A 12463-nucleotide genomic window follows, 5' to 3' on the forward strand; every position below is an offset into this window, starting at 1 on the left:
ACTGGCCCACAGAGGCCCTGGGAGGCAAGCAGCCTGGCCAGTCTCCCTGTTCTCACCAAGTACTCACCCTCGTTCCCTCCAGGTCTCTGCCTTCCAGTGAGCTGGGCTGTGGGGGATGTGAAGCCGTGGGAAACGTCTGCCAGCCTCCTCTGTGCCTGGGAACAGAGAGGGCAGCATTTGAGGAAAGCTGCGTTGTCTTCAGAGTAGAGACCCACGTGGAGGAGGGCGAGCCTTCAGCTCGTGGGACTGTGGGTTGGAGGGGGTTCACAAGCGTGTGATCAGGCCCATGTGATGTAAGCGTGGTGGGAGATGTACCGTCTCCACTTAAATTTGCTTTAGGCCTTTTGTTTCCTTTTCTGTGTGGTTGACAGTGACATCCCTGATGGTCTACGGTGTGTCCCAGCTACCAAACTGCAAACGACCAAAAGAATTTATTCTAGCCACATATATACTATGTCTTCATGAAATACGTACCGGTACTAAGAATGTTTCTTGCCAAATAACACAGTCTATTTAATGGGAGAAAGCTTCCACATTGCCTGATTAGATATGTCATGGAATGAATAATGTTCCGTCAAAAGTTGTATTTTCGGACTCTAAACCCCAACGTAACTATACTTGGAGATAAGGCCTTTAAGGAGGTAATGAAAGTTAAATGAATTAGAAGGTGGGCCCTAATCCGCTTGGACTGGTGCCCTTACCAGAAGAAGAGATACCAGCGGCGTCTCCATGTCCCTTTGTGCACACAGAAGAAAGGCCACATGGGACTAGAACAAGAAAACAGCCACCTGCAAAGCCCACTGGTGGCCTGGAAGAGAGCTCTCAGAAACCAACACTGCCAGCACTTTGATCCTACACTTCCAGCCTCTAGAATTGTCTGATACTTAAGTCACCTAGTCTGTGGTATTGTGTTATGGCAGCCAATGAAGAGTAATGCAGGTTTATACATAGCTATACAGATAAGAAATGATTAATGATGATGATAGACAGACAGACAGACAGATAATAGATAGAGAGATAGTGATAGGTAATAGGTAGGTAGGTAGGTAGATAGATGATAGATATAGATAGCCATGTAGATATACAACACACACACACACCCCCAACCCACACAGCTGTGGTCTCTAAGCTATTTCCTCTCTCACTGGATAAAACATCCCCATATCTGCAGCAGTTCAATTTTATTGTTTATTCAACATCCACTGTTTGAAGGCTACAGAAGCATCAGCACCAATCTTAGAAATTCAGGAAAGCCAATGATTGACATGACTCAGGTGATAAAGCTTAATGTCGCTCAGGAGCCCTCATGACCTGAGCTGGCAGTGGATGGATAAATGCAAGGCATCCAGTAGGCTCAAAGAAGGGCACCCCCGCCCGTTGCTTAACGACTCCTAATCAATTCTTCAGCTGACTGACAAACATTGAGCATCCACCACTGAAGAAAAAAGAATTTTTTTAAGTATGCCATTGTGTTTAAGTTGCAGGAAAAATGGCAGACACTTTTATTCACGAGTTCTGCTGAGGCAGGAAAGGGATAACTAAAATTGTTCACCGCTATGACCTTGTGTTACACTAAACTTTTATAGCTCTGAAAACAATAGACTTTTAAAAAAAGTAAGTTCACTGATGACTGATGCACATCAATTGATACAATGTGTGGACATCATTGATTTTGCACCAGCCATTGTTCATGACTTTGGTTAAATGACGCAATGATACTTTGCAAACCAAATAGTCATAAAGGTAGTAAGTGTATTTCTAATTTTACGCTTTTCCCCTTGAGAGTCAGAAGCTTAGAAAACAGAAAGTATAACACATAGCAAAATTCAAGGTGCCCTTTGTGTGTCATCTGGGGAGTCCGTAGTGTGGTGCTCTGGTGTGGTCTGAAGCTGCTCCCTGTGTGTGTTGGTTCCAGAGCCTCTTGGGAGGGGCTCTGGTGCAGGCCACGGTCAGCCAGTGCCTGTGCCCTGCCTGTGGCCACCTAGGGTGAGCTACAAAGTGGTCTGCAGATGATTGCCACTTGTGCTGGGCTTGGAGGCACCTGGGAGAGGCGAGCTTCAAACTGAGGCCAGCTGCTGCTAATGCTAGGCTTCCTGCTCAGCAAGAAGTATGGGGCGTGCTGAAGCCAGATGCTGCTTCTTTGGGGTTTGTGAACCTTTGAGAGGTCTTAGGAAAGTCTGCAGCATGAGCCAAAACAGGCCATTTGTGTGGAAAAGCCACTGAAAGTGGGTTAGATGGGCCTGCCAGTTGGCTGGGGTGGGGCCTCAGAGAATCACCTGGGTGGGACCAATGGTGTTGGCCAGTTGACAGAGACTCAGACGTCCTGCCCCCCTGCGTCTGCACGCAGCGAGGGGGGAGGGCTCAACAAAGGAACAAGGCTTCTGCCAGCTCATCTGTCCAGGAGAAAGCTGCCCTTCCAGCCCTCACCCTGATGCCAGACAATTCAGTTCCTCCCTGTGTGTCCCTGTTGCCTTTCCAGCTGCTGTCCCGGCGCTGGAGCTCAGAGCAAGTGATTCCATCAGTAGGTAAGTCTGTGTTCAGCTTGTTTAAGAGAAGCATCTGGGACTCCAGCCACCCTCTGTCTCTGCCACAATTTCCTCTGGTTTTCATAGCAGGAAGTCATGGGGATTTTTCTCCCCGGCACTGAAACCCTGGGCTGGGGAGCCTGATGTGGGGTTGAGACTCCTCACTCCTCCAGGGGGACCTCTGCAGCCAAGATATCCCTCCCAATTTTAAACCATCACATGTGGGACCAGCTCGTTCCATGTCTCCACGTCTCCTTCCAGTCTTGACGTGGCTTCTTATGTATGCCCTTAGTTTCAGGGTTTCAGCTCAGCTAGTCTTCAGGGGGTTCCCAATGCTGGGTGTTCTGTAGTTTAGTAGTAATTTTGAGGTGGTTGTGGGAGGAGGCGAGTGCAGCATTTACCTAACCCGCCATCTTGACCAACAATACCTCTGCAGCCTCCATACTCCCCAATCTTGCCTTCCAAGTAAAAGGTCACTGGTTTGGACCTTCAGGGCTTTGCCACTTACTTTTGGACAACCTGGAGCTCTTATTAAATGTGTGTGTAAGGATCTATGTTTATTGCCAGCTTCTTTATTCCCTTGGTTTGGTTTTGAATTTGAATAGGAAAGAACAAAGGATTCAAATTATCACAGGGAAAAGAATTGATATGATAGATAAAAGGTATCCAACATGCCCATAAGTGGCATTCTCAAAGAAGCCAACAGAATAAGCATAAGTGAAAAATGCTTAAAGGTAGACTAGAAACAAGAATCCAGAACACTGACACAGAATTGCAAGCATGACAATAGTCTGATAAAGTTACTTCACTTCAAAGATAAAAAAAGAATTCACTGGGGCAAATAGGAAAGAGTCAAGTCGTGTGGAAAAGGGGGAAAAGCAGTCTTCAAACTTATCCATAGCTGAATTCAAAACTAGAAGACAATAGACCAATGTTTCAGGAAAAGAAAGCTTAACCTAAGAATTTCAAACCTAGGTATCTTTTAAGAGTAAAGGGAGAGACTTTCTAACACGCGAGAACTCAGTTCCTTTAGCACTCAGGAGCCCTTAAGACAAAGTGTGACTTAGAACTGGTGACAAGTGTTGATCAAATCCATTTAAATAGAGCACTAACATTAAGCAATGGTGAGAACTGTGGTTATAGAGTTGGCGTGATGTTATAAATTTTAGAAATATATAAATTACATTATTACTAATGAACATCAGGAGGTGAATGAGTTAAAAACTTATGGGAAAAGGTAAAAGTAGGCTGATTTCTTTCTTTTTTAGCAGGAAATAAATAGATATTGTCAAATTAAGAAAGAGAGCTGTAAGAATACTACAGTTACAAAGTTAACCACTAAGAGAGCTAGAAAGAAACTATGGCTCTTTCAAAATATGAGTAATGTAATACACCCCTAAAAGAAAATATCAGGGATTTATTTTTTAAAGAAAATAAAGCAATTACAAGAAAGTTTGATAACATGAAATTCAAGGACAGAGTTAAGACCAGCACATTTGTCATATGAATAGGTATATAAATGTGATACATAATTCTATAAAATAAATAGACAGATTTGGGATCTAAAAATAAAACTCAGTAGGGTTTCACATATATTATATGCAAGAAATAATTCTAAAACAAAGTGACCTAAGAGATAAGGTAAAATGATGAGAAAACCATATCAGGCAGACAAACAAACAAGAATTGGAATTACAACATTAATTCAAGCAACTCTAATTCAAGCTAATTTCATATACATATATATATAACCATAAAAGGGGCACTGTATAATAATAAAGAGTATAATCTGCAACAAACATTGATTATGGATTTCCATACATCAGATCACATAATTTTACAAATCAACCAAAAGTAAGTATTATAAATATTTTATAAATCAACCACAAATAAGTATTACATGAAAAGATCTACTTAACATATTTAATAAACTAGCTATCTTCCATACTGAAGGTGAAGAATCCACTTTTTTTTTAAAGGCCCATGGAATACTAAATAATACCAAAAGACCACAGTAGGTCACCGAAAAAAAAGTCCATAAATTTCAGAATGTAGAATATATATACACCATATTCTTGGATTAAAATAAAATTAATAATAAAATGTTATTAATAGCAAACAGAAAAATAAAAAACCTACCATTTAAATATTTGAAGACTCTTTAAAAATTCCTCTGTCAAAAAGGAAATCCAAATTGAAATGGTACACTACCCAAAACATGCTATAATGAAAAGACTGCATTAGAACTTAAGGCTGAGGCACAAAAGAAAATTCACAGCTTTGAACATTCATGTTACTAAATAGGAAAAAATGAAACATTATAAATATTCAATTTTATGATTTAGAAAAGCAAAACTATGAGTAAGAAAAGCAGAAATTTGTAAATTAGGAAACAAGAAAAATAACTGATAATTAAATTCAAGAGTTGATTATTTTGAAACAAATAGAGAAACAAATATCAGGAAATAAAAACTAGGGTTGTCCTGAGATATGAAAGAAATTCTGAACACAAAAATCATCATAGTAAATATTTAAACAGTTGCCAAGGAATACGTTATTAAAAAACATCAGTATAAGGTAGTTTCACAGTTACATTTTTCTAATTTTAAAAAATGAGATAGTTGGATTTAAAGACAAATAATTCCAAAGCTGTCTAAATGGCCCTCAAGCACACAAAAGTTAAAAGGATCCTTCCTAAATGTGATGACAATTATATATCTCAAGCCAAAAGTTAGATGTACATTTAATGAAGAATCCTAAAATAATTGTCTGTAATGCTGGAAAAAGCAGGGAAATTTAGGATTGTTCGGGTAGTATGTTTTAGACAGGAAAAGATCATTTGTGCTATGGTAATAATTCCAAAAATTGAGTGACTTAGCACATACTAATTTAGCAGTACCTTCTAAACTGAATTTATGCAAACCTTACAAGCCAGGAACTCTATTTACCCGAGGTACAACTCAAAAAAGAAAAAAGAAAAAAGCACACATGTACCAGGGGACATAGAATATCCATAACTACGAGTGTTCGTGCCAAAAGCTCGTGAAGAGTCTCTGTGGAGTCCGAGGTGCTCCTACAGATCAGTGGGGTTCACCTCTGCCTGTCCTTGGACACTTTTCTTATCTCAGAGTGCGTAGAACGGATGGGACATAAGTAAGATGCTGTGCATTTGTAGATACGAAATTATGTGTCCCCTTAGGAAGACCAAAGTATGAGCCCCAAAAGAAGGGGTTGGAAAATTTATTTGAAAGAAAGAAACTGGCATGCCTTGTGGCAGCTAATGTCTGAGGGGTCTTTGTGGACCAGAGTGACAAGATGGAAACTTGACTTTGAAAAAGTTATAAAAGCAATACGCTTACATAGTATTAAAAAAGTAAACAGTAAAGAAAGACAAAATAAAATGTCTCTTTCTCATTCACAGTTCTTCAAGGGTAACCACTGTTTCTGGAATACTTCCAAGGAAAAAAACATATACTTATATCCACTTACACACACGTGTTCTAGTTTTTACACCCACCCCAGGGGGAGAAAACAACAAACCAATCTACTCCTCACGTTTTCCTCTTCCCGTTAATCGGGTGGTCTTGCCTCCTTCTGGACAGACTGACCTCACCCTCCACGGCGGCATCAGAACACCCTCAAACAGCGCCATATTCACGCTCGTTTACGTGGCCTTCAGTTTGGGCCAATTAGGTTAGGAGCAATGCCACAATAAACACTGGTTGAGAGCAATCTTTACATACTTTCCTTCAGGGAGTTTCCCAGCAATAGAAATGCACGGTCAAGTGGACATGCTTTATAAAAACCCTAACGTTTACGTTCTCACTTTGACCATAGGGGAGGAAACTTTGATTAGTAGATAAAAATGTGTGTTTCCACTTCCCTTTTTCTAATTCACGAATGCATCCTGCACTTTGAAAAGTAATTTCTCAGATGTGCTCCTTGGGGCTGGCGTGGCAGTGGACTAATGTGAGAGCAAAACCAAACCTGTTATCCTGGAGAAAACCTTCCGTGTGGTCTCCGCCCTGGACAGGCCAGCTCTCCATGCTGCTGTGGGTGTCACTGCTGGCCCTGGGTGAGTCAAGGGACTGAATGCAGGCCCTGGGAGGCGGGTGGTGAAGACTCCCGGGTCTCCACGGTAGACCCGGCCCTTTCTTGGGCACTGCTCAGACACCCTCATCCTGCCTGGCTGAAGGAGGGGTCAGAGCTGGATTAAACCTTCAACCTGACAGAGATGGGAGCCCCAGTGAGCACAGCAGTTAGGGTTTATTCATTTCTTTCTACAACAAATAATACTTCATGAAATCCAGAAAATGTACTGTGTGCGCTGGTTTGTACTGTTGTTTCGTGGAAGACTGCGCTTTTCTCCCTGCAAAGGAGATGTGTTTATTCCATGGGTGACAAGCCCAGATCCAGGTGCTGGGCGTGGGGAAGCATGGCTTCCAGCACGCGAGGTGTGTCCTGCACAGCAGTGACTGGTGATAAAGGACATGGGGGGAGAGGCGGGACCCAGGGGGAGAAAAGCCGAAGGCACACAGAATTCTCTCCCCCTCCCCAGGTTTACTGAAGTATAATTAACAACAAAAATGTATGCATTTAAGGTGTACAAGATGATGTTATCATGTACGTATCTTATGAAATAATTGCCACAATCAAGCTAAGTAACATTTCTCTCCCTTCGCACAATTACCGTGTATGTGTGTGCGCGTGTGCGTGTGTGTGGATTTCAAGTGTCCATTATGATTTAACTACGGCCACCACGCTGTGCGTTAGCTCCCCAGGACTTACTCGTCTTATCACTGAAAGTTCCTTTTCTTTTACCAACTTCTCCCAGTTCCCTCACCCCCCACCCCCTGGCGGACACTGTTCATCTCTGCTCCTGTGAGTTCAGCGTTTTAGATTTCCTGGATAAGTGAGGCCAGGCAGTATTTGTTTTTCTGTGTCAGGCCCTTTTCCCTCAGCATGGTGTCCTCCAGATCCACCCTGTTGTCCCAATGTCAGGATGCCCTTTCTCGTGGCTGAGTAATGCTCCTGCATGGTGACACCACACATTCATCGGTTGACAGGCACTCAGGATGTCCACCTCCTAGCTATTGTGAATAGTGCTGCGACACACATGGGGTCTCCTCAGGATGCTGATTTCATTTCATTGGAATCTATACCCAGAAGGGGAATTGCTGGATCATATGGTAGTTTTATTGTTAATTGTTTGAGGAACCTGCACCCTGTTCACCATCGCTGCACCATTTACATCCCCACCAGCAGTGCTCAGAGTTCCCTTTCTCCACATCCTCGCCCACTCTTGCTATCTCTTGTCTTTTTGACGACAGCCATTCTGACAGGTCTGAGGTGGCATCTCACTGTGGTTTGGATTTGCATTTCCCTGGTGTTTAGCGACTGTTGAGCACCTTTTCATGTACCTGTTGGCCATCTATGTGTTTTCTATTGAGGATATCTATTTCTGTCCTTACCTGTTGTTTTAATCAGGTTGGTTGTTTTCTTGCTGTTGACTTATTAGAGTTCCTTATAGATCTTGGATACTAACCATTTCTCATACATGTGGTTTACAAATATTTTCTCCAATTTCGTAGGTTCCCTCTTCAAACTGTTGACTGTTTCCTTTGCTGTGTGGAAGCTTTTTGTTCAGATTCAGTCCCATTCGTTTATGTTTGTTTTTGTTGCCTGTGCTTTTGGGATCATATCCAAAAACATGTGTCCTAGACCAATGCCAACAAGCTTCCCTATGTTTTCTTCTAGTACTTTTACAGTTGCAGGTTTTACATTTAAGTCATCGATCCCTTTTGAGTTGATTTTTGTACGTGGTGTCATATAAGGGTCCAATTTTATTTTCCTTCATGTGAATATTCAGTTTCCCCAAGACCATTTACGAAGGAGACTATCTTTTCCCCATTCTGTGTTCTTGGCACCCTTGTTGAATGAAGGTAGGTCGATTGTAAATGTATGGATTTATCTCTAGGTTGCCCATTCTATCCCCTCGGTCCATGCCTCTGTTTTTATGCCAGTACCATCCTCCTGATTACTTGGGCTTTGAACTCAGGCAGTATGATGTCTCCAGTTTTGTTCTTGCTTAAGATTGCTTTTCAGGGTCTTTTGTGGCTCTATTTGAATTTTAGGATTGCTTCTTCCTGTTTCTGTGAAAAATGGCATTGGCATTCATAAAGTTTACATTGATTCTGTAGACCATTTTGTGTAATATGAACACTTTAACAATATTAATTCTTCCAAACCATGAACTCAGAATAGCTTTCTATTTATTTGTGTCTTCAACTCCTTTCAACAATGCTTCATACTTTTCAGTTTATTCGATTCCTACGGTAAATGTATTTCTAAGTATTTTATTCTTTTTGATGCTGTTGTACGTGGGATTGTTTTCTTAATTTCTTTTTCAAATAGTTCATTGTTAGTGTACAGAAATGCAACTAATTTTTGTACATTGATTTTTGTATCCTGCAACTTTACTAAATTTATTTAGTAGTTCTAACCGCTTTTTGGTAGAATCTTTAGGATTTTCTTTTATGTAAAATCACATAATCTGCAAACAGAAATAATTTTACTTCTTCCATTCTGATTTGGATGCCTTTTCTTTTCTTCCTTCCTTCCTTTCTTTCTTTCTTTCTTTCTTTCTTCCTTCCTTCCTTCCTTCCTTCCTTCCTTCCTTCCTTCCTTCCTTCCTTCCTTCTTTTCTTTCTTTCTTTCTTTCTTTCTTTCTTTCTTTCTTTCTTTCTTTCTTTCTTTCTTTCTTTCTTTCTTTCTTTCTTTCTTTCTTTTTCTTTGTTTATTACTCTGGCTAGGACTCACAGTTGAGTAGAAGCTGCTAGAGTGAAACTCCTTGCCTTGTTTCTGATCTTAGAGGAAAAGCTTTCAGCTTTTTTTCTCATCATTGAGTATGATGTTAGCTAGAAGCTTATCATATACAGCTTTACTTTGTTGAGATAATTTCCTTCTATATCTAGTTTGACCAAAACATTTGTTGTGAAAGTGTTGAATTTTGTCAAATCCTTTAATGCATCTATTGAGATGATTACATGATTTTTATCTTGCATTCTGTTGATGCAGTTTATCGCCTTTAATGACTTGCATAGGTTAGGTCATCCTTTTATCCCAGGGATAAGTCCCACTTGAACATGGTGTATGATCTTTTTAATATACTGTTGAATTTAGTTGGCTAGTACTTTGTTGAGGATTTTTGCATCTATGCTCACCAGGGATATTGGCCTGTAATTCTGTTTTTTTATACTGTACTTGTTTGGTTTTGGTACCAGGGTAATGCTGACCTTGCAAAGAGAGTTGGAAGTGTTCCCTCATCTTCATTTTTTGGAAGAGATTGAGAAGGGTTGGAGTTAATTGTTCTTTAAACGTTTGGTAGGCTTCACCAATGGATGTCATCTGGTCCTTGGCTTTTCTTTGTTAGAGGGTTTTTGATTAACGATTCAACCTCCTTACTAGTTATTGGTCTGTTCAGATTTTCTATTCATTATTCAGTCTTGGTAGGTTGTATGTTTCTAGAACTTATCAATTTCTTCTAAGTTTTCCAATTTGTTAATTTGTTGGTGTATAATGTTCACGGTAGTCTCTTCGGTCATTTATAGTTCTGTGGTATCAGCTGTAATGTCTCCTCTTTCGTTTCTCATTTTAGATGAGTCGTCTCTGTTTCTTAGTCTAGCTAAAGGTCTGCAATTTTGTTTATCTTTAAAAAAACAGATCTTAGTTTTGTTGCTCTTTTCTATTTTTTTTAATTCTCTATTTGTATTTCTCTGCTATCATCTTTATTATTTCTTTCGGCTAACTTTGTGGGTTTTTTTTTTTTAATCCCTTGAGATGTAAAATTAGGTTGTTTATTTAAGAGCTTTCTGTCTTTCTTTTTTTTTTTCTAAACATGGGCATTTATCATTATTAGCTTCCTTCTCAGAACTGTTCTTACTCTATCCTGTAAGTTTTAGTATGCTGTGTTTCCATTTTCATTTCTCTCGAGATATTTTCTGATTTCCCTTTTGAGTTCTTCTTTGACCCATTGGTTGCTCAGGGGTATGTTATGTAATTTCCATTTATTTGTGAATTTTCCAGTTTTCACCCAGTTATGGATTTCTAGTTTCATACAATTATAGTTGGAAAATATATTTGATATTATGTCTATTTTTTTTAATTTATTAAGACTTGTTTTGTGACCTAACATATAATCTATCCTGGAGAATGTTTCATGTTCAGTTGAGAAGAATGTGTATTCGGCTATGATAGGGTAGTGTTGCTGCATGTTTGTTATGTGGACACATTAGACATATAGACTGTTTAGTCCATAGTGTTGTTCACGTATGCTGTTTCCTTGATGATTTTCTGTCTGGGTGATATATCCATTGATGTCAATAGGTTATTAATGTCCCCTACTATTACTGTACGACTGTCGATCTCTCCTTTTATGGCATCAACATTTGTTTTATATATTTAGGTGCTCCTGCGTTGGGCGCGTAAATGTTTAGTTATATCTTCTAGTTGCATTGATCCCTTTATCATTATGCAAGATCCTTTTCTGTGTCTTGTGACAGCCTTTGTTTTAAAGTCTGTTTTGTGTGATGTAAGTTTTGCTACCTCAGCTTTTTTATTGTTTCCATTTGCATGAAATAATTTCTTCTATCTGTTAACTTTCAGTCTTGGCGTGTGTCATTTGACCTGAAGTGAGTCTCTTGTAGGCAACATATGTAAGGGTTTTATTTTATTCTCTGTTAAGCCACCCTATATCTTTTGACTGGAGCATTTAATCCATTTACATTGAAAGCAATTGTTGATAGATATGTAGTTAGTGACTTTTTCTTATTCATATTTTTAATCGTTGTTTTTTTTCTCCTTCTTCTTGAAGTCTCTTTGACATTTCTTGTAATACTGGTTCGGTGGTTATGAATTCCTTCAGCTTTTTCTTGTCTGGGAAGATCTTTATCTGTCCTTTGATTCTAAATGTTAGCCTCACTGGATAGAGTAATTTTGGTTGTAGGTCCTTGCTTTTCATCACTTTGAACATTTCACGCCCTTCTCTCTGGCCCACAAAGTTTCTGTTGAGAAATCAGCTGACAGTCTTATGGGAACTCTCTTATAAGGGAACTACCTGCTTTTCTCTTGCTGCTTTTAAGATTCTCTCTTTGTCTTTAACCTTTGGCAATTTAATTATGATGCCTTACTGTGGGCTTCTTTGGGTTCATCTTGTTTGGGACTCTCTGCACTTCCTGGGCTTGTATGTGTATTTTCTTTACCAGGTGAGGGAAGTTTCCTGTCATTATTTCAATGAGGTTTTCACTCCTTTGTTCGCTCTCTCCTCCTTCTAGTGCCCCTGTGATGCAAATGCTGGTACTCTTGCTGTTGTCCCAGAGACCCCTTTAAACTATCCTCAAATTTTTTAAATTCTTTTTTCTTTTTGCTGTTCTGATTGTGTTTTCTGCTACTTTTCTTCCAAATCACTCATTCGATTGTCTGCTTCATCTAATCTGTTGATTCCTTCTAGTGCATTCTTCATTTCTGACTGGTTCTTTTTTATGGTTTCTATTTCTTTGTGTGAGTTCTCACTGAGTTTATCTCTTCTTATTCTTAGTCCATTGCAGTGTTTTGAACTCTGTATCTGGTAGATTGCTTGCCTTTGTTTAGTCCTTTTTCTGGAGTTTTGTCTTATTCTTTCATTTGGGACATATTTCTTTATCTCCTCCCTGTATTTGGCTGCCTCCCTATATATGTTTCTATGTATTAGGTGATCTGTTCCGTCTCCAAGTCTTGGCAGGTGGCCTTAGGTGGCAAGTGTCCTGTGGGGCCCAGTGGGGCAATCTCCCTGGTCACCTGAGCCAAGTACTCCAAGTGTGTCCTTTTTGTGGGTTCTGTGTGTCCTCCTGTCATAGTAGAGCCTCAATTGCTGTTGGCACAGCAGTGGGAAGGATTGTTCC

General features: G+C 39.9%; 1 protein-coding gene across 1 annotated transcript in view; it reads left to right on the forward strand.

Moving 5' to 3' along the window:
- Nucleotides 1–6302: 6302 nt before the first annotated feature.
- FCRL5 (Fc receptor like 5) overlaps nucleotides 6303–12463 on the forward strand; it is a gene marked incomplete at its 3' end in the record, with an annotated part of 34365 nt that continues 28204 nt past the window's right edge. Inside the window, exon 1 of the mRNA XM_081025249.1 lies at nucleotides 6303–6600. Coding sequence (XP_080881375.1) covers nucleotides 6459–6600 — 142 coding nt within the window. The 5' untranslated portion in view covers nucleotides 6303–6458. The remainder of the gene's footprint in view (nucleotides 6601–12463) is intronic.

The sequence above is a fragment of the Rhinolophus hipposideros genome (assembly GCF_964194185.1).
Source record: "Rhinolophus hipposideros genome assembly, chromosome: 19".
NCBI lineage: Eukaryota > Metazoa > Chordata > Mammalia > Chiroptera > Rhinolophidae > Rhinolophus > Rhinolophus hipposideros.